Source organism: Fusarium subglutinans (genome assembly GCF_013396075.1).
Source record: "Fusarium subglutinans strain NRRL 66333 chromosome Unknown NRRL66333_c0000134, whole genome shotgun sequence".
NCBI lineage: Eukaryota > Fungi > Ascomycota > Sordariomycetes > Hypocreales > Nectriaceae > Fusarium > Fusarium subglutinans.
In genome coordinates, this window is record NW_023502197.1 from 65,461 (window position 1) to 89,217 (window position 23,757).

Below are 23,757 nucleotides of genomic sequence, written 5' to 3' on the forward strand. Positions count from 1 at the left end.
GTTCTAGGTTGCAACTTGGGATTAGCATTGAGTTCATAGTGCATAGCGTTCAAATGAAATAATAACGACTAAATTACTGTGGCATTAAGTTTCCTCTCAAGAAGGCCACCAAACATTTTACAAGTCGTTTCCTCGTGCTTATTATACCAAGTGACAGCGGAAGAGCCTCAACCTTGGAATCATGAATATCGCGTTTATGTAATGCAAGTCGATATAACCAGAAAAGGAAACACAATATGATGTTTCCAAATCGCAGAAATTAAGCTAATCATATATACTTATTCATCCTACTATACTTACCTTAGCTTCACACAAGCAGACAAGTCTTTGTCCAGCCGTGAGTTTATACTTTGCCGCCCACGTACTACTTCTTAACTGGATACAACTTCCAAAAAAGGCAAAAATGATGATTGCTTAATGTTTCCTTAATCAGCCATAATTCCAGTCAAGTCACTTATAGTTACGCAATAAAATCCAGCTGATTAGATGAGTCGTAAAAACCAAAGATGCAGCTTAAAACATCGAACCATTCAGACATCTTCCAACCCCGCAGCCCCGCAAACTTGAAGAATGATTCCAAAGCCAAGATCGCATCAATAACCAATCAGAGATTTGGTTTACAAAGTCCAGCTGTAAATATGGTTCGACATTACAGCCTGTAAAGTCCCGGTAGTTGATGACAGGTTTGCAACGAAATTGTTAAAGACTAGGCTTGTTTGACTACTACAGAGCATCACTTCTGTTAATGGTCTGTGACTCAGCTTCACATACCAAGACAAGCCTATCGTCAAAAATATACGAAATAGGAATGGACTTGTGAGACTGATCTACTGGAGCCCGCCATCCTTATGAGTTCCCACATGACTATAACGATTGTGGGCAAAGTAAGGCAGTTTAACGTATACAATGTTATAATGATTCCATATGATCGACTTCGATACCGCTGGCTAAAACAAAGCTCCGAGGAGATACTCAAGCCAATAACTAGGATCGCTATTACAGCTCTGGTAATTGGTCAAGGGCGTGCCTCTGCTTGTATAGAGTCCTTGGATGACTCTTCACAGTCGGCAAATAAATACCCGCCACAAATGTTGAAATTCTTTTCTCTGCCCAGTATCTTCCTCAACTCATACTCTTTGTATTTGAAAATCCAAGTTCAAGAAAAATGTATATCAAAGGACCTCACGCCGAAACCGAACTTCCCGTGCTCAGGAAGCTGATTCGAGAGAACCCATTGGGTCTTCTGACTACTGCCATTCCCTCCCCAAACTTCCCCTTTCTTCAGTCCAGTCACATCCCTTTCGTTCTAGATATCGAAGATGAGACAAGCGAGACGGAGTTGGGAAAGCTACGGGGTCACCTTGCCAGAGTCAACCCTCAGAGCAAGGCCATGATCGAGAACCTCACCGAAAATCCAAACCTGAATAATGTAATCGAGCAAGACGTTATTGTCATTTTCAATTCTCCTGTTCAACACTATGTCACACCAAAGTTCTACACAGAAACTAAACCTACGACTGGAAAGGTCGTTCCAACATGGAATTACGCCGCAGCACAAGTCTACGGCCGGGCCAAGATCTTTTACGATACAAAGACCGACGAGGCTGGACAATTTCTTTCGAAACAGATTTCTGATCTCAGCCGACATGCCGAGACTAATGTCATGGGCTTTACTGGCGGCGACAACCCTGTAGACTGGAAGGTGTCTGATGCCCCTGATCGGTTCATCGAGCTTCTGAAGAAGAGTATCATTGGAATCGAGATTGAGATTACGCACATGGGAGGAAAATTCAAGATGAGCCAAGAGATGGGTAGGGGTGATCGAGAAGGAGTCATCAAGGGCTTTTCTAGGCTTGAATCTGAGACTGCGAAGGAGATGTCGAAGCTGGTTCAGACTCGAAGTGATTTGAAGGAGGCGAAAAAGGCGAGCGCGTAAACAGGGAATATAGGGAACAGTACTGTCGCCTCGGAAGTTCTGTGGACGAAGAAACCCAAGTGAGAATCCTGTTTAGGTATTAATGCTGCATGTATTTCTTAGATCGAAATTACTTATTTACCTACTACAGAGCGAATCATACGAGATTTTACTTGATGGAATAAAAGATAGGAATGTTTCCCCGATACAGTCAGGCATGGACAGAGAGTGCTGGCTTATACATGAATTATAGTAACGAACAACGATCCATTGACTTGGCGGCTCATCAACAGGAATTGATAGACCTGTTGCGAAAGCATTTCGGTTCTCTATTATTCATTGTACCTAGCCAAGCGTTGCTACCACTTCACAAACCCGGAGTGCGATTTACAGATGCCGGGCTCCGTCTCGGGGATCTCCCGATCGTCAAAACCCGGAACGGCCAACAGTCAGTTGATACTCGGGCCTCAACGAGCGAACGACGACAGCCAGGTTCCCACGTGGAGTCTGTCATTGGGGCTTGGCTCCCGCTGCACTCCATACAATGGCTTATCTTGGACGCCATGCTATGCTAATTCGCACGATTGACTTTCCCATGTTTGCTAAACTCTGACTCCCCCAAAAGCCGACTTCACTCCCACGTGTAGCAAAGTCCCCTACTCAGGGTCTTGAAGATCTCACCCGCTACCTATCTAGATCCGGCATCGAGGCCATGATCCATCCCGCGCTCGCTGTTCAATCGTCAATAATAGTCTCCCGAGCAACGAATCAGCGGCCCCACGTGTCGCCGTGGGTCGTCGCGTTGCAACCCTTCAATCGCTCACTCTGCACGGGATGAGGGGCCTGAAGCGGGCCTGAGGCTTCATATCAGCAAGTTACGTTTGGCAGAAGCGAAATGTGATTCTCGAGTTTCGAGCTTGTGACTGTTCTAGACGGTAAAAAGCCTCACGTTTGCCGTTGGATGCGGGAGGTGTTGGGCATGCTATGGAGATGCAGAGTGGGGGTTAGAATTCGAGATAATTTATATAAACACCAAAGAGTCAATCAATGCTGCAGATGGTGGGGTTTACTGAATAGGTAGTCAAAGACATTCTCGTTTTTTCTCTAATATTCTTGTGCTGTCTGTTGCAAGCCTCGATCTACCGCTGGTTCATTTCGGTACTTAATCGAGACTCCATCCCCAGATCGAGATCATGGACAAAGCTACACTTCTAACGGCTTCCAAAGTGGATCTGAACGTTTCGACCTATCCCTGGTCCGACATCACCAGGTTGATCGTTCCGTCACTACAAATTGCCCTTCGCTTCCAGAGCCTTGTCGGTTCAATCTCCTTCTTCCTTTGCCTCCATGCCTGCATCATCGCGAGCAGCGCGTTTGTCGCCGTCGTCCAGGGGAGCAAGATTGTGTCCCTAAACGCCCTCATCGCAGCAAAGTATAGCGCTTTTCACAGCTTCAACATGTCTACCCAAGCTGTTGCCAGTGCTTGGAACTCTAAGAATTTCCAGAGATTACGAAAAAAGCTCTGGTACGAATTCGCCGTCTTCATTCTCGGCAGCGGGAATATGGTCTTCCTCATGCTCTTCTGGCCTGGTTGGTGGGTGCTCGCAGGCGCGTGTTGGGCAGGCTGGATGCTCTTCGGCTGAAGCTTCTCCCACGCGTCTTGAGTGTCTCTATGACCTCTCAGCCATATTCAAAGGTGATCCGCTCGTGATATATCCAACGCCCAAGGAGCCGACACAACCCACTTCCAAACACATATTGTTGTTTTGTGACAGTCGACAGCACCATCTCAGCGCGAGAAGAAGAACGTATTACCACCAGCATCCTTCCTCACCTCCTTCCCGTAGTCCTTCTCGGGGTCAAACTCCTGCCACATACTCGCAGGAAAGATATGTTTATTCTTCTCGTACCACCGCCTATCGACAACCTTAGTAAGAGTGGGATCTTCGTCAGCGCCTTCAAGGGTGTTGATATCGGGAAGCGCGTCCGCAGGATCAGCCTTGGAGGCGGGCGTGACGAGAGGTTTACTGGATTCGGCATTGTCGATCGATTCGGGTTTTCGAGGAGGTTCCGCACTGTACTTAAATACAGGCTCGCCATCAGGACCGGGTGTCTTGTTCATGGCGAAGAAGTAGAAGTCATAATGCTAGATGGCAATCAGAAACTGTGAACAACAAGCGCCAGCGAGAAAACTTACGTGAGGTATAATGACTGTTCCGCGAACAAGCATCAAATCGTCCACTCCAACCCTGGCCCATTCCCTCCTTGCATTGGACTTTTCACCCACGCCCAAATCAGCGCCAACTTTGCGACTTTTGTCGAGGAACACCCATACGAAGTCGCCCTTCTTCAATCTGACGATTCCACCAGGAATATTAGTCCCGTCGTAAAATACGAAAGGTAGCGCAATCTCGGTTGCTTTGACGGCTGCTTGGATAGCCAAGAATTCACGACGTAATGCGTCTCGTTCAGCGGCTTCCTTGCGCAACGCAGCTTTCGTCATGGCTTTGGGCACTATGCCCACCGAGGCATTTGCCTTGAATTTGGTCTTGATCTCGCCTTCGTTACCTTCGGTATCGTCTGCGCGGGCCTTCTTGGTCTTTGTAGGTTTTATCAAGGGCCCCTCATCCTCACCCTCTTCATCGTCAAATGATAACAGTTTCTTCCCCTGCTTCTTTTTCTTCTTCTTCAATGGTTGCGTACCACTTCCAGAATCACTGCCAGCGTTGTCAGGAGTGCCTGTCAAGGAAGCATCCGGAGTGGACGTGCCTGAAAATGCAGCTTCTCGAGATTCACGCTCCTGTTGTTCAAGGACTTCGGCGCGTCGCTTGCGGAAATCTGAGAGGGCGACGAGACCGACCGTATGCGTGGAGAGTCGTTCATTGGTAGTTTTGTTCTGCGGCGTGAACCGCGACGCTCTTGAATCTGACATTTTATGGTTTAGTTAGCAAGAGTTGGTGGAATAAAATGTCTTGGTTAACTTGATAGCTGCGATAACGATAAGAAGACGGTGTCAAATACCATTATGCACTGTCCAGCATATGTCATAGGCACCTAATGTCTAAGCTCAATGGATGGAAGCCATGGTCAGCCAACGCCCACTGTAATAAGTTTTTATCGATATGTATAAGTCTTGAGATATCAAGACTGACTTGAAGGCTCGAAATACCTACCAACAATTTAATGACGGTTGTGCAGCGTAATCATTGAACAAGATGTCGTCTGCGAACCATTTCATCGTTTAAACTCCACCTTTGCTTCGACGTCATTAACTCGACCTCAGCCCATCGACCTTGGAACATGCAACATCCTTATTTCTTGCGAGTCCTGCTTCCAACTTCGTCAAGAAAAATAAGGTACATAAACATCAGAACTAGGGCCATCATGACAAACGTCGACACTTCTCTACCTCCAGAACCAAGTGGCGCGGCCGCTAAGTTTGCTGCTCAGTATGCTGAAGAACATCCGGTGAAGCTCTACGGAGGCTGGTTCTGCCCTTTCGTCCAACGAACTTGGATCACTATTCACGAAAAGAAGATTCCTCATCAATATGTAGAGATAAACCCATACAAGAAAGAGGCTCACTTTATGGCCATGAATCCCCGTGGATTGGTCCCTACTCTTGCAGTGCCCGTTGATCCGAAGGGCAAGGTGCAGAAGCCTCTGTTCGAGAGCAACATCATTTGTGAATATCTCGATGAGGCGTTCACGGACGAGTCTAAGTATGGGCCTCAGCTTCTTCCTACCGATCCATATGAGAGGGCAAGATGTCGTATCTGGATCGATCATATCAGCACACGCATCATTCCCTCATGGTACAAGCTCATGCAGCACACTCCTGACAAGACTTTCAGCCTTGATGATGCAAGAGAAGAACTGAGAGGACGCATCAAATCCCTCGTTGAAGAGATGGACACTGAAGGCCCATGGTTTCTGGGCTCGACTCTGAGTCTCGTGGATATTTGCTTAGCACCATGGGCGAAGCGCCTGTTCCTAATTGATCACTACAAGGAGGGCGGCCATGGTATCCCGGAATCTGGGGAAGGTAAAGATGGAGAGACTTGGAAGAGGTGGAAGAAGTGGTATGATGCAATTCTCAGTCGCGACAGTGTGAAGGAGACTTGGAGTGCCGATGAACGATACATCATTGCGTATAAGAGATATGCCGAGGATACTACCAACTCTGAAGTTGGTCAGGCTACACGCTCGGGCAAGCGGCTTCCTTGATGGGTTTGAGTAATGACTATTAGAGATATCTAGTCGCAAACATTATAATTTCGGCTTTGAATCAACTCGGACAGCTCTTTCCTCTCATACATATGCGTCTCAGAGTCAGAGCATGTTTCATTTCACTCCTTCACATAGTACATCAAACCTGAAGTATGACCATAAGCCGCAAGTACGCCGAGGATGATTTTCCTGTTTCCGTAGTCTATCGTCGTCACGACGTCTTACTTTCTTTATGCAGTGGCATGAGAAGGACTGCTTAACAAGTTTGTTCTCTCAATAAACAGGTGATGCCACTACATTGACCTTGACTGTGACTCGATGGTTACAGATCAAAAAGGGCCTTTGCACGCCGTTCAGATTCGTTTGCTTCAAGGCCAATGGTACGTGACCATTTCCTAAAACGAATCGCTTCGGCGGCAAATCGCCTGTGACAATGCAGAAGGACTTCGAGAACACGAGACGAGCGTTCCATTACTCGCCTATATACAAGAGGCAAAGGTTCAACGTAGCATCGCAGTCAGTAAAAGTCCGAAATCGTACAGATGGGTGTTGTTGAACGCCGACGGTGGCTTAAGCCACTGTGATGTACGAAAGAGCCGCACTTCGGTTAGATACTGGCTCTTTGTCGAATGGGAGCTATTCAAGTGCTTGACAAACGTCTAGGCCCTCAAAGTACAGGGCGTAGACGAAGAAAGCAATCAAGGAGGTAGCCAAACAAAAAGGTTTCACATAGAAACGAAGTCCTCGCAGAAGGCGAGGTTCACCCTCGACCTACACACAAGACCGCTCGGTACCTAGACAGTGGACGTCATTCCTCGGTACCAACCAATATTCGACATCGTACAAGACCACGCACCATCCCACAAACAAATTCCCAGACTCCCGACAGCGGGATCACAAATGTCCCGTCGTCGTCAATCGGCTCCGGCGTCGGCGGCCGGTAAGATACTGATATGGGCCGTCGCACATGCAATAAACGTGGCTCCGTCCGAGGCAGATGCTCAAAAAAGAAAACTTGCAAGATATGCACAAACACGGCAATTGAGCAGAATATAGAGAAAAAACGATGTCACGTAAACGTCGGAAGCCCACATCCACAAGGACAAGCTAGGAATTATTGTTTGCCTGTCGATATGTTTAGCAACACCATGCATGACGGGGCGGGCAGATGCAAGTCATGAGCTGAGAGGGAAGATCCCTGCCGAGGCCTTCTGGGGTTCCACAGGCCTAGATCTCTAGCGGTCAATACCATCGGATAGCGTCGTGAAATGTCAACGAGGCAATCGCCCGCAGACCGCTCTCTTGGAGTCAGCTGATGGCCGTCATTGGAAGTTGTTTGTGGCACGCGTAATAATAAACGTGTGTGTATCCGTATATCTGGAGTTATTATTGACAGAAACGTTGCGGACGGTGAATGAACAGTAAAGCCACCTGACGGTCACCGTAACGGGGCCCAGCCTGTGCCTCTCAGTCTCCCCGTCCCCGTGCCTGTTCAAACATTCGATGGCCGTCGTTGTTCCTCTCGTTTATGCGGAGAGGTGGACTCGCCGATCATAGATTGGTGAGATGGGTCTAGAATTAGACACGGCACAGTCCAGCTTCTTGAGGTTTCTTCCGCTTTTCCCGCTTTCGACAAGGACTGGGACAGTTGAAAGTTGAGAATCTGCCAGGGCAAGACACACAAAGCGTAACCTGTGAGTTTGCCACGAGGATTCGTTGCTGTTGCCTGTCGTGTTATCATGCCTTTTGCTTTGACTTGCATGCATGCATCGTGAATGTGCACCGTGCTACGCGATATAATTCGTCGCAAGCTTGCAAAAATTGTCCAATGTTTTGATCCTTTGTTACTATTTTATTCTTATAGTCCTAATTAGTGACCAAGCTTGAAGAGTTTTCCCAACATAATTACCTCATGAGAGCTTTGATATGCCATGAAAGTTACCATGATCCATCATGTTAGTGATCTTTCGATTGTCGCGTTAGCTTAGTGCATCTGCCAGCCACCCTTGAACTTTGACGGCACAGAAAACTGTTTGACGACGGTTAGCCCGTCTGCCGTCAATACCTGTGGTGGCTGGTGAAGGTCCAACTAACTCATTGTAGAAGCTCAACTCGAATAAAGCTGTAAAAGAACCTTGAGCGTGATCAAACAAGCATAAAGAAAAGCCCACCAGTCGTCAATGTTCCATGCGGACCTACGGCCTAGTTCCTAGACTCCTCCACTGTAAGCGGGTCTTCAACGCTGACTTACAGAAGACCCCGGCAGGCATTCAGTGGAAGCTTGTGATTCTTTGGGGTAGTCCGTTACAGATTATGGCATTCCTGGGACCTTCGACAACGCATTATATTTTCCGTCCCGCACCGTCCGTCAGGGTAGCATAGACCAGCATGATTAATACAACGTACCCCTAATAACTCGAATCAAGAACCAATAACAGCACAAAGGAAAGCAAGAGTATCACCCTGTAGGCAGAGGTTCTGGACCTTGTTAGTTGCCTGAGCTGCTATTTTAGGCGCGCTGTGCATGCACAAAACCGTACCGGACTGCCGAGCTGAAGACATGGATGGCCCCACGGCGGGAATACGAGATCCCAGCAAGTGTAATAAGTTGGGTGAGTTGTAGCACGTCACTTGACATATTCTCCATCATTCTCAACGCTTGTGCTGAGAATGTAGTGAATTCGGTCCTTATCTGAGTCACGGATATGCATAATTCACTGGTAGCCAAGTGAGTTAGGGTGAAGTATAAAGAAGGCCTTGTCCGCTCGCGTATTCGAGGTTGAAAAGATCATCAATTGACTTCAACTCCATAGATCATCATCTCCCATCACAGACAAAGATCATCCTCATCACCCCGCAGTCTACCTAGTCTCTTACCGGACCAACCTCCTCACTGCTCAACTTATAATCAGTCATAAATCTTTCTCAAATCTTCCTCCCTCAAACCATACTACTTTTTCAGTATAGCCTCTCAATAATCGCCAAGATGCAATTCTTCACCCTTCTCTGCCTCGCTACCTCCGCCCTGGCTCTCCCTCAGACTCTCACCAAGCGAGAGACTTGTATGGACAAGGGCAGCAAGGTCACTGAATGGACTGTCAAGGACTTCAAGTACGAGGCTGTCTACACTCAAAACACTCCCACAAAGCAGACAAACTCTGCCACCGTCACCTTCACCCTCCAGAACCGCGGTGTCGGTTATGAGGGCAAGTGCTCAGCCAAGTCCACAGACGCCAAGAAGGACTTCTTCACTGGTAACACCGACTACAACTGCGATGTTCCCTTCGAGGGCGACTCTGCTTCCTTCAAGTACAACCGCAAGTCCGGCGTCATCGCCATCTTCCAGCACTGGTCCTGCGTCAAGGAGGGCGGTTGGTACGAAGCCAAGGGCAACACAACCTTCACACCTGAGTGTACCGAGAAGACCTGGAAGAACGCTCACTACAAGGCCGGCGGTGACAAGGCCTACTCCAACCGTCGCGTCACTTGCCAGCAGAAGCAGCTCAAGGTTCCTGTCCTCGAGATGCAGGCTGTCCTGTAGAGGGGGGCACTATTCTCACGACACTTGTTCGTTCTTCATTTGCGGTTCATGAAAATATCTTTTAATACCTTTTAAGCGCAAGCTTTTGGAGTTGGACTTTGCTTTTTTTGGGATACCACTCTCCATCCACGACTACGCCGTGGCGACGGACGGATATGATCAACGATCTCCATGACATTCATTAGACTAATAGCATTAATTGGATGTAGGAATATGGGAAAAGCTGCCATAGCAGTAGTCTAGACATTCAATGAGATAATTGCACTGCAATCAACCATTATATGGTCTCAAATTGTGTGATTCTCGTGATCTTGTCCAGTCGGTAACAAAGCGATATCGCCTTAAAATGCCGCCATGAGCTACCCCAATAAAAAACGTCACCAGCGAAGAAGTATGGCAATACCACGTATGATTAGATATCGTTATTGAATATTTCGTGTTGCAAACAATGTAAAGCGGTGTGGTCGTGATGGGAGATCGCATGGTTGTAAGACATGCAAGGGAGTTGTCCAACCCCGGAACGCCATTCAGTGGAAGCCATGCGTCTGTGCCATGCCTTCGCAGTAATTTTCTGCGTAACGTTGCTTGCGCTTTTGTATTTGACATTCTAGAAGCCTCTTGGCCCCAATCGTGAAGTATAGTCTTTACACGATTTCTTGGTCAGATTACCTACAGGGGGCTGCATGTTATTGAAGAGTGGGTGTCTCACAGCTTATTGAGATTTACCACGTAGTTAATTCCGGTTTCTCCATTTCCACAGGTGTCCAAGGCCATGTGACTTCCACCTTTTCTCTCATTTTACTTTACGCCCCAATTCTCAGGAATCTAGCGTGCTGGCCCGACCCATGGGCCAACAGAGAGTCAAGACAAATCTCAGTCAGTCTCAGCCATTTTTCCAGGCCCGGCAATCCGTTAAAGGATTGTTTTGTATGACTCTGCCGGCATGTATCCTGAGGTTCGTGTAAGTGATGTGATGTATCGAGTCACAAATAGAACAAGCTTATGCGCGAAAGATGAGTCTAAATAAGTAATAAAAATTTGAGGCATGTTGTTTTCTATAGCAAATTTTTCGTATTAAAGTATTTCTTTTATTTCCTTTTGCCATGTGGCATGAAAAGGTTCGTCTCCCTACCCTCGAGGGAGACACCAATGTAATGCCATAGATACGGGTCATGCCACGTACAAAAGGGAGCGAACCTCCTTCTGCGGATTGACTACATAGTTATTCTTACTTGCTGGTCTTCTCTCCGAATAGCAAAATATGTTTATTTTGCACCAAGATCTGTGCTGTGTAGTGTAGTTCAGATGCTCCGCGGGGAGATCTTCCTTGTTTGGCTATAGGTCAAGTCAGCATTCGTAGTCGCTTGATTAGGCCATTTCCGCCGACTGGTGTCCTCCCCACTGCTCACAGTACATCCACCATTTGTGTGGGAGTAATTTGAACAGGGAGAGAAGAATGATTTATGATAAATAGGTATAGTTTCACGAGATGCTGTTCTTCATTCGCAGGCTGATGTCCCTCAAGGGCTTATACCAGATCCTTAGAACCACAGCTTGTCAACCTCAACAATGGGGTGAAGATACATATGGATGGATGTACATACTGTACTGTATCCCACCCAAGGAGTGGGGCCGTTCTTCTACCCAAGATTGACGAGAATGGTAGGTTATTCTGGCTTGGCTTCCCCGCATTGACCTACCATCGACGCATCTCGAAGAGGCAACAAACGTTAGACGATGACGGTAAGAATCCCGAGCAAGTCCCGACCTGGGGTAATCATGACAAGAGGACGTGGCCGTGATGCTTGGAAACGCGGGGTATAAATGATCGTGTATTTACACTCAAATACTATGCCTCTTCCTTGTTTGCTACTCTCAAGTTGGCTTATACACTTGCATCACTATTCATCATGACCACCCAAACTATGAAGGCTGTCAACTACCAAGGCCCTTACAAGGTCAAGGTTCAGGAGATAGAACTGCCTAAGCTTGAGCATCCTGACGACGTCATTGTCAAGGTGACGACTGTAAGAGTGTCAACTCTCTCTATAGGTATCGCAATGGCTGATGATGATAAATGCTTAGGCTGCTATCTGTGGTTCCGACTTACAGTAAGGAGAACAATATGTATACAAAATGTAATACTCACAAATCATAGCATGTATGAAGGCCGAACAGCAGCAGAACCCGGAATTACCTTTGGTACGGCTCCTTTGCTCTCATAATTGAACTCCTTACTGACCTCACAGGTCATGAGAACATGGGCATTGTCGAACAGCTTGGTGAAGGTGTCACGCTGCTGAAGAAAGGAGACCGAGTCGTCATGCCCTTCAACGTCGCTGATGGCCGATGCCGCAACTGTGAAGAGGGCAGAACCGCTTTCTGCACTGGTGTCAACCCCGGTTTTGCCGGAGGAGCTTATGGCTATGTCGCAATGGGCCCTTATCGAGGAGGGCAGGCCCAGTATATCCGAGTTCCTTATGCTGACTTCAACGCTCTCAAGCTCCCTGCTGGCAAGGAGCATGAAGCTGATTTTATTCTGTTGGCGGGTAAGCATATCTATCTTCTATATATTGCATTCTTTATTGATATTGTGCAGATATCTTCCCCACAGGATGGCACGGCGTTGAAATTTCTGGTTTCCGATCAGGCGAGAGCGTCGCTGTCTTTGGCGCCGGCCCCGTCGGTCTCATGGCCGCTTACTCCGCCGTTCTCCGTGGCGCATCCAGAGTATTCGTTGTTGATCGTGTTCCCGAGCGCCTTCAGGCCGCTGAGAAGATCGGCTGCACGCCTATTGATTTTTCAAATGGAGATGCTGCTGACATGATCATTGAGGCCAACGACGGAGAGGAGGTTGATCGATCTGTTGATGCTGTCGGCTACCAGGCTGTCAGTAAGAGCGGCGATACTGAGCAGCCCAATATTGTGCTGGAAAACATGATTCGAGTGACCAGAGCTTGTGGTGGACTGGGTATTCCAGGTCTCTACGTCCCTAGTGATCCTGGTGCTTCTGATGAAGCTTCAGCGAAGGGTATGATCAGTCTTAGCTTCGGCAAGCTATTCGAAAAGGTATGATTTATAGTCCTCTCGGGCTAATCGAATGGGTTCTAACATTAAATTAGGGGCTTACTATCGGCACCGGCCAATGTAATGTCAAGTCTTACAACAGATATCTCCGAGACCTCATCATTTCTGGTCGTGCTAAGCCCAGCTTCGTTGTCTCGCATGAGATCAACATTGAAGAAGCTGAAGTGGCTTATGAGAAGTTCGACAAGCGAATTGATGGCTATACGAAGGTTCTTATCCATCCTAATGGCGGTTTCTAGAATTTGTACAAGAAGTAAAAGTTGCGGAGTGCTTAACAATAGCATGTTGGTGTTTGTGAGGCTGGGAGCGTTGTATCAGGCATTGATGGAGTGTATGTTGAAGTTCAAGAAAGTCTTCGTAGCGTGAATTGATCAATTGCATCTACATCTTACAAGAGGCGCTCTACTGCTGCTGCCATATAATCTAAATAGGGGATATCCCAGAATGTTATGATGCTTGCATGGAAACTTGTCATGAGCCAGAGCGAGGATTTTTAATTCACCTATCTCACGAAATCCGATCATCTCTCCATTTTCACGTTTGACTCGCAGAAAGGTCACTGTATAGTAGCTTATAAATAACCAGTCTCAAGCACTGGAGTCCGAAAATGTTTTCAATTACCTGTAAGTGTTATTTGAAATTTTCAAAGGCCCTAGCCCTCCTTGCGACTTGTGTGCCTGATCATATCGTTTCTAGCATGTCGTTCTTTCTCTCTGCTAAAACTATGCTACTTTTTATCATAAAGATAACCGTTGTAGTTGTGTCCTTATCACAAATCGATCCCGAACTTGCGATGTCGGAACTATGGTGAGTCCAATTGGCTAGACTGGGCATAGTCATCATGAACCATGACTTCATTTGCTATAAATACACTTGAGCTTCCCAAAGAGGAAATAAGTCTCTTCACCGAGATCTAAGAAATTGACTCATTTTTCTCCCTTGTGTTATATATTTCGTGAGTGTTGACAGAGATATCAAATCTCTCCACTGAATATACGGATTAATCATGACGACTGCAACTTCTCTTGAGTTGGCGAGTATTCGCCCAACTGACGATGAGGCAGAAATCTCATCTATCGATGCTCTTCCACCGACAGATCGAGGTCGAGGGGCTTATACAGCTTTGGCTTGTTGTACAATTGCCCAAGCACCTATATGGGGTTAGTATCTAATCTTCCAGCGCCTGGAAACACATCTGACTTGTTCTTAGGATACTCTGTCTCATTTGGAATCTTTCAAGAGTACTACACCGCTCATGCCAATCTCAAAGCCTCCCCAAGTGCTATCGCGTCCATTGGCGCATCTCAGACAGGAATCATGTATCTCATGATGCCAGTGGCATTCATCGTTCTAAATCGCCTTCCACGTCTCCGAAAGTGGTGCGGTCCTCTCGGTTTAGCTATCACCATAATCAGCTTGACGGCTTCAGCCTTTGTCGGCAATGTTGCTGGTCTCATCGCCACCCAGGGCGTTCTCTATGCTATCGGATGCAGCTTGCTCTTCAGTCCAATCTCGCTCTACATGGACGAGTGGTTTATCGAGCGGAAAGGTTTTGCCTATGGAGTTATGTGGGCTGGCAAATCGAGTGTTGGTGTCGCTATGCCGTTTCTCTTCAACGTCTTACTCCAACGCTTTGGACTCAAAGCAACCTTGCTGTCTTGGACAGTGGCATCAATGGCTCTGACTTTACCAACACTCTTTTTTCTGAAGCCTCGAGTCGAGATCAGCCGTGACTCAAGGCCACGTCCTGTCAGCTTTGTTTTCTTCGGATACGCTTCTTTCTGGATGCTTCAGTTCGGCATAATTGTTCAGTCATTGGGATATCTGATGCCGAGTACCTACTTGGCTAGTTATGCCACCGCGATTGGGCTTTCATCTGTCACAGGACCGATCTTGCTGGCACTCTTCTCGCTTGCTTCTGTGCCTGGATCTCTCATCCATGGCATGTTAGGCGATAAGATCTCTGGTGCCAAAGTCATTCTTGTCTCCTCTTTGGGAAGCGCACTTCCAGTATTCCTCCTGTGGGGCTTGGATCGTCATATAAGCACTATGGTGGTCTTTGTGATTCTCTATGGCTTCTTTGCTGGTGGGTTCAGTGCAACATGGTCAGGAGCCTTGCAAGAAGTCAAGGGGACAAACGAATTAATCGATACATCCTTGGTATTTGGTATGCTACTCGGAGGCCGTGGGCTGGGCTTCATTGTTGCGGGGCCTCTTAGTGGTGCGCTCATCTCAGCGGGGAGTTCGTTGGCAAGTGGTGATAGCCTTGGATATGCAACCAAGTACGGTCCGATGATTCTTTGCACTGGCGTCACGGCAATTCTTGGAGCATGGGCCCCTATTTGCAAGATCGCCAAGTCTGTTGGAAAGAAGGGGCTCGAAAAATATGCAAGATTGATGTTGTAATTGCGAGCACTGGGATTTCGCGTTGGCAGCGCGGGAACAGAGAAAAGGACAACGGCTAGAGATTTGGGGTTTCAAAATGGTGCTTGTTCGTGTGAGGCGCGTGCTGTAAGCATCAGTGGCGGTTTCTATCAACTCAAAATAACACTCTTATGGTGCTTGTTCATTCCGTCGTTGACTATTAGTTCTGCAATTACTATGAGGTCTTCAGCTGTCTTCTTCCTCTATTTCTTGGTGATCAATACTTCGCCATTCATGATGCCTAGCGAAGCGTCATCCGTTTCAATCCACTCCTCCCACGCCTTTGCCATCTCATCTAACTCATCACCAGTCGCATTGCCCATCTCAATAGCCTTGTCGCGCGCGAAACCAGTCAGCGAGCGATCCTTCATGGATGATCCTGTAGTATGTTAGTATAATTTATCCAGTATATAGACTAATTTCTAACTTACCCCATGCTTTCTTGTCCTCGGGCGCACTGTAGCACCACGTCCCAAAGCTCAAGGTAATGTCTTGACGGGAAACTCCAGCTTTCAGGGCCCATGAGAGAAGTTGGCGACCTCCCTTGTCTTGTCCACCCTTGCCAGCAATGTTCTTGACCTGAAGCTCATGGAACTTGAGGAGGGCTGGAAGTTCAGGCCAGATGCACCACATGTGCATGTCACTCTCACGGAGAGATAGTGTGCCCCCTGGTGTAGTAACGCGGAGCATTTCCCGGATGGCATCTACTGGTGCGTCTAAATGACAGAGGACCTGATGCGCGTGGGTGACATCGAATGCCGCGTCTGGGAAAGGTAGCTTGAACACGTTGGCTTGCTGAAACTCAATGTTGGAGACGCCCTGAGATTCGGCGTACTCCTTGGCTCGAGCAAGGATCTCATCGGATATGTCGGTGGCAGTGACTTCACCTTCAGGCATATACTTTGCTAAAGAGGCAGAGATCGTACCAGAGCCAGCACCAACGTCGAGGAGTTTAATCTGTGGATTATCTTTGACAATGGCCTGTAGCCTTGGGATAAGATGCGGGCTGCTATTCTCGGCCGTTCGCCATTCATGATGTCTAACTTCGGTGGCAGCATAGCCGTGGCCGTAATCGTTGTGTCCTGACGCCATGATTCTTTAGGTTGTTTGGGTATAAGAAAATCAAGCTTGAAGTGTCTATTCTAGGTTCATATAATAATATAATTTTGTTGTTCAAGAATTATATATGTTTTGTTCACTGGAGGCGGGCGATGCTGTTTTCCGCTGCCTACCCTACCTACTCTTTCGTCATTCCTGCCGGAGCTGAGGTTGTTAAAGCAGCTCAACTCCGACGATTCTCAGTGGAGAAGTGCTCAACTCCGAACCAATAAGCCTCGACCTTTTCTGATGAGCAAACTCCCGAAGAAACCGACTCTTCTCCATATTATTCTGCTGCAATGCCGAGCGAGTACATACTGTACTGTAGTAGCTCTGGCTTTTATAACAAGGAAATCGGAGATCACTGCCAATTATGGTTGATGGTAGGCTATTGACTTTCCGCGGACATCAGAACCGCCGTGGTAGGATTGAATGCAAGTTTCAATACCTCCATCATATTCATCACGGGCTCAAACACACCGTGCAAAGTCATGATGGAAGTCAAAAAACATGAAAATCTCAAAGAAACAACTAGTTATTCCACTTTACAAGCTCTTTTTCTTGTCCGGGAGCAACGTTCCGGCCGGATCCCCAATAGCGGGAAAGCCATCAAACAATACGATGTGATGCGGAGAAAAGGGGCGGAACATCTCCGTCGAAACCCCAAAGCATCAAGATTGCAAGCAGCCTAGCCTAGTTAGCACATTACGAAGCAGTCGCCATTCGCCAACCATATTCCCGAAGTCCTGTCTCGTGCACTTCCCCGTGGGGTTTGGTCCGTGAGGGGAAACATTGAGCTTCCTCTTTCATCAGCCTCTGACTACAGCAACAGATGGATCACAAAACAAAGTTGCATATTGTGGCTTGCTGTTGGTCCTTTTGTCCTGCATTGATTGCTACAGTACTTTATCGCATTGTGAGGATTCATCTAGATCTTCTTGGATATGAGAGCGAAGGAATCGCCCGTGCCGAAAAGCGAAGACTCGACTGATTATTCTCATAGAGTTTCGTGACAGGTGCATTACTGTAGCATGTATGTAACTTTCCAGCACACTTCAGGTCTAGACTAACCCCAACGATTCGATCGTCATTGAGTTTTTCTAGCTGTGATGGGGGCCCCCTGTTCTCCAACCAAAGACTGCAGAGCCGCCACCATCAGGCACGGCTCCTCGGCTGTGGCGTATCAGAACTCCAGATCAAAGCCCGAGCATTCCTCGTCTTGAATGAATCACGGATATACAGATGAAAACAATTGATCACGTACGTACATTCATTCATCTGTCAAGCGAGAGAGCCAGGATCATGTCCGATGTTGGAATAAAGAAGCGACATCGGTTCAATTGCTCCTCCACAATCGGGATTAACGAAACAATCCATTAACTAACTAGGTAGACTTTCTCGCTCCGCAACTCGGCCGTAAATCAAGAGCTGCTTCTGGCCCGGCCCCGGCGAACTCCTTGTTTCCCTGCGGGGTGATCTAACCCCCATCCGTATGGAGTCTGTCTGTGGATCTGCTCTGCTTAAGCGTCGTGATAGCCATCGTCCCCCTTGCGATTCGTTACCCCGACCTCGGCTGGGTCTTATTCATTGCATTGCAATGCAACGATCCACTCACTCACTGTAGGTAGGTAGGATTGACAATTTGATCATCTTTGACTGGTTGGGGTATGGTGATATTCTGCCTTACAGCAGTAAGGTAGAGAAGAGGGTGTGACTCGTTGTGTTACCCACGGTTTAAAAAGGCGGACTTGCTCCGAGACATTCAAGTTTCCTTTATAAGTGCCGGCCCGCAACTCATTTCCACGTTTGAGGATCTGCAGAGCACTCTAACTTTCTCCTTCTCCTCTGCTTTGTCTACAGACAGACTCAGTAACTAGGTATTCATTTGCTAGAGGCAGTTGTTATTGTTTAGCAGCAATGGCTCTCAACCACGGAGAAAAGGAAGAAGGCAACGAGTCACCCGTTTCTCTCGACCCTGAGCGTTCCCATGTTCAAGATGCCGTTCACACAGACGACGCTACCGTGGTTTGCCCGTCGAGTACCACTGATTCCAAGCTCATGACCAAGATTGATCTCCATGTCATTCCTTTCTTGTGTATCATGTATCTGCTCGCTTTCCTGGGTCCGTTTACTCATACCGTGTCGCGTCGCATAAACAATCGGCTAACACCATGACGTACAGATCGTGTAAACATCGCCAATGCCGAAGTTTATGGCCTGTCCGAAGAACTTGGCCTCAAAAAGACAGAATTCAATACCGCCCTCGTCGTCTTCTTCGTGCCATACGTCCTTTTTGAGATCCCCTCAAACATTCTCCTCAAGCGCTTCAAGCCCCATGTCTGGCTCAGCCTGAACATGTTCTTCTTCGGCCTTACTACTCTCCTCCAGGGTCTGGTTCAGAACTACAGCGGTCTTATTGCGACTCGTTTCTTCCTGGGTCTTTTCGAGACGGGCATGTTCCCTGGTGGTAAGTTGATCTAGCACATCGTGGCATAACTAGTACATATGACTTACACTAAGCGCAGCTTTCTACTTGATCGGCATGTGGTATCGCCGACACGAGGCCCAGCGTCGCTACTCTTTCTTCTTCAACAGCACCACTCTCGCCGGCGCATTCGGCGGTCTCCTCGCTGCAGTCATCGGCAAGATGAACGGTATGCGTGGCTACGCTGGTTGGCGCTGGATCTTCATCCTCGAGGGCGGTCTTACTGTTCTCGTTAGCTTCTTCTTCTACTTCCTGCTCCCAGATTTCCCTGAGCAGGCCAAGTGGCTCACCAGCGAAGAGAAGCACTACGTCACAGCAAGACTGCGCGTAGACCAAGGCCACGCCGGCGCCGAGCGCAAGACGACCTTTGCCGATGCGCTCAACGTGCTCAAGGACTACAAGATCATCATTGGCGGCTTCATGTACTTCGGTCTCGTTGTGCCCGCATACGGCTATGCCTACTTTGCACCCGGGATCATCAAGACGTACGGATACAGTCCCATTCAGACGCAGCTTCACAGCGTTCCTCCGTGGGCTGCTGCTTTTGCCTTCTCGCTTGCTGTCGCGTTCGCGTCAGACAAGCTTCGACACCGAGCCTCATTCGCCATTTTTGCGATCCTCGTCGCCATCACCGGGTTCGCAATTCTTCTAGCCGTCCACGACAACCACTCCGTCCAGTATGGCGCTCTATTTCTCGTCACCATGGGCGCATACACCGCTATGCCCATCATTGTTTGCTGGTTCAATATGAATCTCGGAGGCCATAAGAGACGAAGCATCGGCAGCGCGTGGCAAGTCGGCTTCGGAAACATTGGTGGTATCATCGCCGTGTATGCCTTCTTGGCCAAGGATGCACCAAAATTCATCCCGGGTTACTCCATCTGCATTGCCTTTACTATTGTGTCGATTATTGCGTGTCTCTCATACGCAGCTGTGATTCTATACGAGAACAAGAACAGAGATGCGAACCCACCGCCGACCGAACTCACCAACGAGGAGAAGGCCGAGCTGGGCGATAATGCGCCGACATACAGATATTTGCTGTAGATAGAGTTGTACATGTGGCTGGTTCACAAAAGTTAGATACATACCCCAAGCAATCATTTTGCGTAATGTTGATGAATTACGAATGAATTAAAGAGCTTGCTACCATGGTCAGCAGACAGCTTGTCCATTACTCTGTTGGTGATTCGGTCTTGAATTTGACTCTGAATTGTTTCTGATGGGCCAGCCCTCAAGAACAATATCCTTCATTTTGATCCGTTCATGTAAAGGTCGAGAGTGTCTAAAGGAAACACGGAGTCTCGGCCGTATTGCTATTAACTCTTCGTAGTTCCCATATGCAGTGCATCGTATTGGAATGGATGCTGACCACAGACAATGGGGACATGTCAATTCCTAGACTCTGGAATTCAATGCAGTAGTTTCTAGAAGCATCCGTGGATACAAGATGAAAACTCTTCAACAACATTGACTTGCTGCCTCTACCTAGGTACTGAGTAGTAACAAAGGATGCAGGTGGATAGAAGATTGACTTACACCAACGAGTGGGATCTGTCGCTAAACCCAATCCCGCCCAGCTTCTACTACTGCCCCTCCTTACACGCCCTTCACGTAGAACAAAACCCCACTAACAAGGCGTCAACTGCGCCCAAGTCAACCAAACTTTCTACAGTTTTCAGCTCTTTTCATAGACTCAAGTATAAACACAATTCTCTATAGAGGGTATCTTGGAGCTTTTGTACAGCTATCAACTATCTTACGTTTACAATGGCCACAATTCGACATGCCCGAAGGGAGGGTAAGCTCCAACAGCCAATCCAATGCCTCTGGAGTCGTCATGGTGCTAACTTATGCTCTCTGAAGATGCTCCCATAATTCTCCAGCTCATCCAGGAGCTCGCCGATTACGAGAAGGAGCCTGATGCCAACAAGGCGACCGTTGAAAGCATCCAGGCTACAGTCGCGTTCGCACCCTCCGACTCCCCTAATATCGACGCCTCCATTATCCCAGCCACCGAACCTATATCACCAACGAAGCCCGCTCGCTGCCTTCTCCTCTTTACCCCCGAAGGTGAGGCCGCTGGTATGGCATTGTACTTCTACAACTACAGCACATGGCGCTCGCGTGCAGGCATCTACCTAGAGGACCTATACGTGCGCGAATCGGCGCGTGGCAAGGGATACGGCAAGAAGCTGTTGAGCACTCTGGCTAAGCAAGTCCTTGCTATTGATGGCGCTCGTCTTGATTGGGTTGTTCTCAAGTGGAACGAGCCCAGCATCAAATTCTACGAAAGCATTGGTGCATACGCCATGAACGATTGGGTCGGTATGCGTGTAGATGGCGAGGGCCTGAACAAGCTGGCCAGTTTGACAGATTGATAGACCAAATGGAAAACAAAATAGTTAAATGTTCCCGAGCACGGAGGCTATTTGGAATGATCTCTATGACTTTCTGCGTTCAACAGGGTCGGGCGCAGTCCTTGGTTGTGAATATGGCTCTCGTTGAGATCGGGAGGCGGGTACTGGCCGTTTACCCTTTCTATCGACGCCCTCGAAAATAGCCAGTTGCGCTTTTGTAGGGGGGACCGCGGGGGTTGTTAAAGCACCCCATATGAACTTGAGCCTGCCTGGCTTTGAATTTGGATCCATCTTCGGGGTAATCTGCCAGACTCGTTGATAAGCACGCCTAAACCATCTGGGCGAATACTCCTCATCATTGAACCTTGGTTGATATGGATGCTTTTCCATATCCCGTCCTACCAAAGCATAAGGGGAAAGCGGACTCGTACGCTCAACCTGAGAGGCCGGCCGAGAAGCATAGCCCTCCCAATCCCAGGTATCAGACTGAGGAGTGGCACCGCGTGAGGGCTTCGCAACAGGTCGTCTTTCCGGGACTTTCCACTGATCTTCCTGTTGAGCGCCGCCGCTGAGTCGGCCTAAAAGATCCCATTCATCTTTTCCAAGTGGTGGCATCGTTTTGTTTGAAGCGCGCTTCCAGAATCTTTGTCGCTTAGCTTGATATATATTTGGGGTGGGTGGTCTCCCCCAGATGGTTTGACTAGGGACCTCTGAATCGGTTCGGAGGCTTCTGATATTTCTATGAGGCCAAGATAGCCCTGTTGATTGCTGTAGATCCCTTTGACTGCGGAGGAGTTTTTGGAGTTTCTCGATGTCCCACTTCTCATAGAATGCTGGCTGCAGAGGCTTTGGTCCTTTTCTTAACAGATGTGCTTTCGCTTTCGGTTCTTCTCCATTGCTTGGGGTGTCGTTCGTGTCCTCCGAAGAATTCGTAGAAGTCCGACTTTCTATCGTTGTTTCGGCTGGTTTAGGTGGAGAGGAATCGTTTTCCAACTTAGTTGCTTTAAGCTCGACCGTTTCTGCAGGCTTTTCATCCGCTTCAACTCCTTGGATCAAGGCCTCCAAAGCATCCGAGTTGCTGGGAGGTTCGAGCTGTATGAAGTCCGAAAGTAGGCTTCGCCTTCGGGCCCCAGTTCTACCAAATGCCTCCATTATCAAGTCGTACATGAGCGTTTGCTTGCCACTGTTTGCTGCCCTCAATCTACGCAGAAGATTGGCCGCAGTGGCGCGGTGCTTGTTTTGGTGGCGATCATATTTCCGATGGCTTCGAAATCGTGTGCGAATACGGTGCGTAATTTCTGGACGTATTGCTGGAGGGAGATACGATGTTTCGCGAAGGATGTGTCGATAAAGGTGAAGAGGAGGTAGATAGGCGGGGATTAAGAAATGAGGACGAGGCATTATGGCGACCGCAGTAAGGGCAAGAGACAACAAGAGAGGCGCAAAGCCATGTGAGAGAATTTTAAATGCCAATTGCAAAGGCTCAAGATTGGGTCTTGAAATGATATTGAAGCATGCATTTGGATATCTATAATGGTATACAGTAGTTTTTGTTTCTACGGTAGATCTTCGGGCAGTTGGCTCAAACGTCGCAGAGCTCCACCGTTTATAGTAGATAGAAAGGCAGTGGACTGAGTCTGATATATCTGCAACGATATGCTTTACTCCAAAGGTATGGACTGGAGTCAGAAGGCGATGTGTCTCAGTCATATTAGTGAACCATCACCATGGCAGGGGTAAGAAGTCGCCTGGAGATACTTGTGCTCTAGCAGCAAGAGCTTGAACAACGCACCCCACGTCATTGATGGCATTGCATAACTTGTTGGTTGCGACAGTGCGAATGGAATTGGGAGATCTATGCAATTCACATCCAAGGAAGTACCTTTTGTGTTATGCATGGAACAAAAGAGTGGCCAAGTTATGACGACCATCAACAAGTGGTTGCATTAGTGGCCTTGACAATACGCGCGTGGCCTGAGAATTAATGGCCATAAGCTTCGCGTACTTGCACAATTCTTTAGCAGCCAATGGCCTGATCGCGAACAACAAAGGCATGGTCACTGCAACAGGCCAAGTTACAATGTTAGCGGGCCTCAACATAGGTACATTGACCTTCGGGAGGCTTGGCTCGTGCGTTCACGGCCTTTACGCGCTCTACGCGCGAGACACGTCCAAGGGCGCGACCGAGCACGAAGCAGACACGTCTCGATTAATTAAACGCATCTTTTTTTTTTTTACTCTTCCCGTTCCCGTTCACGCTCATCAGCCGAGGGATCGGGAACCTGCTGCAAGTGAACACAACCTAACAAGTCACTTTGACGTGCATAAGCTTAGTACGGTTGACGATGGTACATCAATTAATTGCCTCCGCCGAGGCCAATTTATCCCTCTTTATCAAGTGCAGAAGTAACCTGCATTAGCATCTTCTGGGCACCCAACTTTCCTCTGCAAACAAACACACCTGCAGCCTTGATCACTTTTTTGTTTTCATCCTCATTTCGCTCTCGTCCGTCTCTTACACAACAGGAGCTTAATTGAAAGCAGCTATAGTGGAGGTCTTTCACCGGGCCAACTGAGCTACAGGCGGCTCCTTGCGCAGAACCCGCTAAAGCATTGG

General features: G+C 48.0%; 11 protein-coding genes across 11 annotated transcripts; 8 read left to right on the top strand and 3 right to left on the bottom strand.

The window, feature by feature from the left end:
• Positions 1-1,165: 1,165 nt before the first annotated feature.
• FSUBG_9092 (transcriptional regulator) lies at positions 1,166-1,936 on the top strand (the record flags this gene model as incomplete). The annotated part of the gene is made up of 1 exon (XM_036687568.1): positions 1,166-1,936. One exon carries the CDS (start codon positions 1,166-1,168, stop codon positions 1,934-1,936), a length of 771 nt encoding a protein of 256 aa, XP_036535409.1.
• Positions 1,937-3,108: 1,172 nt separating this feature from the next.
• On the top strand, positions 3,109-3,558 carry FSUBG_9093 (uncharacterized protein; the record flags this gene model as incomplete). Its single annotated transcript, XM_036687569.1, has 1 exon — positions 3,109-3,558. One exon carries the CDS (start codon positions 3,109-3,111, stop codon positions 3,556-3,558), a length of 450 nt encoding a protein of 149 aa, XP_036535410.1.
• A 146-nt stretch (positions 3,559-3,704) lies between these two features.
• Positions 3,705-4,847, bottom strand: FSUBG_9094 (XAP-5; the record flags this gene model as incomplete). The annotated part of the gene is made up of 2 exons (XM_036687570.1): positions 3,705-4,061; positions 4,113-4,847. 2 exons carry the CDS (start codon positions 4,845-4,847, stop codon positions 3,705-3,707), a joined length of 1,092 nt encoding a protein of 363 aa, XP_036535411.1.
• A 452-nt stretch (positions 4,848-5,299) lies between these two features.
• FSUBG_9095 (glutathione S-transferase) lies at positions 5,300-6,142 on the top strand (the record flags this gene model as incomplete). The annotated part of the gene is made up of 1 exon (XM_036687571.1): positions 5,300-6,142. The coding sequence occupies one exon, from the start codon at positions 5,300-5,302 to the stop codon at positions 6,140-6,142; it is 843 nt and encodes a 280-aa protein (XP_036535412.1).
• A 2,989-nt stretch (positions 6,143-9,131) lies between these two features.
• Positions 9,132-9,686, top strand: FSUBG_9096 (uncharacterized protein; the record flags this gene model as incomplete). Its single annotated transcript, XM_036687572.1, has 1 exon — positions 9,132-9,686. One exon carries the CDS (start codon positions 9,132-9,134, stop codon positions 9,684-9,686), a length of 555 nt encoding a protein of 184 aa, XP_036535413.1.
• Positions 9,687-11,596: 1,910 nt separating this feature from the next.
• Positions 11,597-13,012, top strand: FSUBG_9097 (alcohol dehydrogenase; the record flags this gene model as incomplete). Its single annotated transcript, XM_036687573.1, has 6 exons — positions 11,597-11,713; positions 11,772-11,797; positions 11,845-11,888; positions 11,936-12,235; positions 12,286-12,755; positions 12,809-13,012. 6 exons carry the CDS (start codon positions 11,597-11,599, stop codon positions 13,010-13,012), a joined length of 1,161 nt encoding a protein of 386 aa, XP_036535414.1.
• A 767-nt stretch (positions 13,013-13,779) lies between these two features.
• On the top strand, positions 13,780-15,179 carry FSUBG_9098 (monocarboxylate transporter 2; the record flags this gene model as incomplete). Its single annotated transcript, XM_036687574.1, has 2 exons — positions 13,780-13,933; positions 13,984-15,179. 2 exons carry the CDS (start codon positions 13,780-13,782, stop codon positions 15,177-15,179), a joined length of 1,350 nt encoding a protein of 449 aa, XP_036535415.1.
• A 221-nt stretch (positions 15,180-15,400) lies between these two features.
• FSUBG_9099 (delta-24-sterol methyltransferase) lies at positions 15,401-16,289 on the bottom strand (the record flags this gene model as incomplete). Its single annotated transcript, XM_036687575.1, has 2 exons — positions 15,401-15,576; positions 15,629-16,289. The coding sequence occupies 2 exons, from the start codon at positions 16,287-16,289 to the stop codon at positions 15,401-15,403; spliced, it is 837 nt and encodes a 278-aa protein (XP_036535416.1).
• Positions 16,290-18,212: 1,923 nt separating this feature from the next.
• On the top strand, positions 18,213-19,827 carry FSUBG_9100 (uncharacterized protein; the record flags this gene model as incomplete). The annotated part of the gene is made up of 3 exons (XM_036687578.1): positions 18,213-18,417; positions 18,478-18,762; positions 18,821-19,827. 3 exons carry the CDS (start codon positions 18,213-18,215, stop codon positions 19,825-19,827), a joined length of 1,497 nt encoding a protein of 498 aa, XP_036535417.1.
• Positions 19,828-20,550: 723 nt separating this feature from the next.
• On the top strand, positions 20,551-21,161 carry FSUBG_9101 (acetyltransferase; the record flags this gene model as incomplete). The annotated part of the gene is made up of 2 exons (XM_036687579.1): positions 20,551-20,581; positions 20,647-21,161. 2 exons carry the CDS (start codon positions 20,551-20,553, stop codon positions 21,159-21,161), a joined length of 546 nt encoding a protein of 181 aa, XP_036535418.1.
• A 63-nt stretch (positions 21,162-21,224) lies between these two features.
• FSUBG_9102 (uncharacterized protein) lies at positions 21,225-22,541 on the bottom strand (the record flags this gene model as incomplete). Its single annotated transcript, XM_036687580.1, has 1 exon — positions 21,225-22,541. The coding sequence occupies one exon, from the start codon at positions 22,539-22,541 to the stop codon at positions 21,225-21,227; it is 1,317 nt and encodes a 438-aa protein (XP_036535419.1).
• Between the last annotated feature and the right edge of the window lie 1,216 nt (positions 22,542-23,757).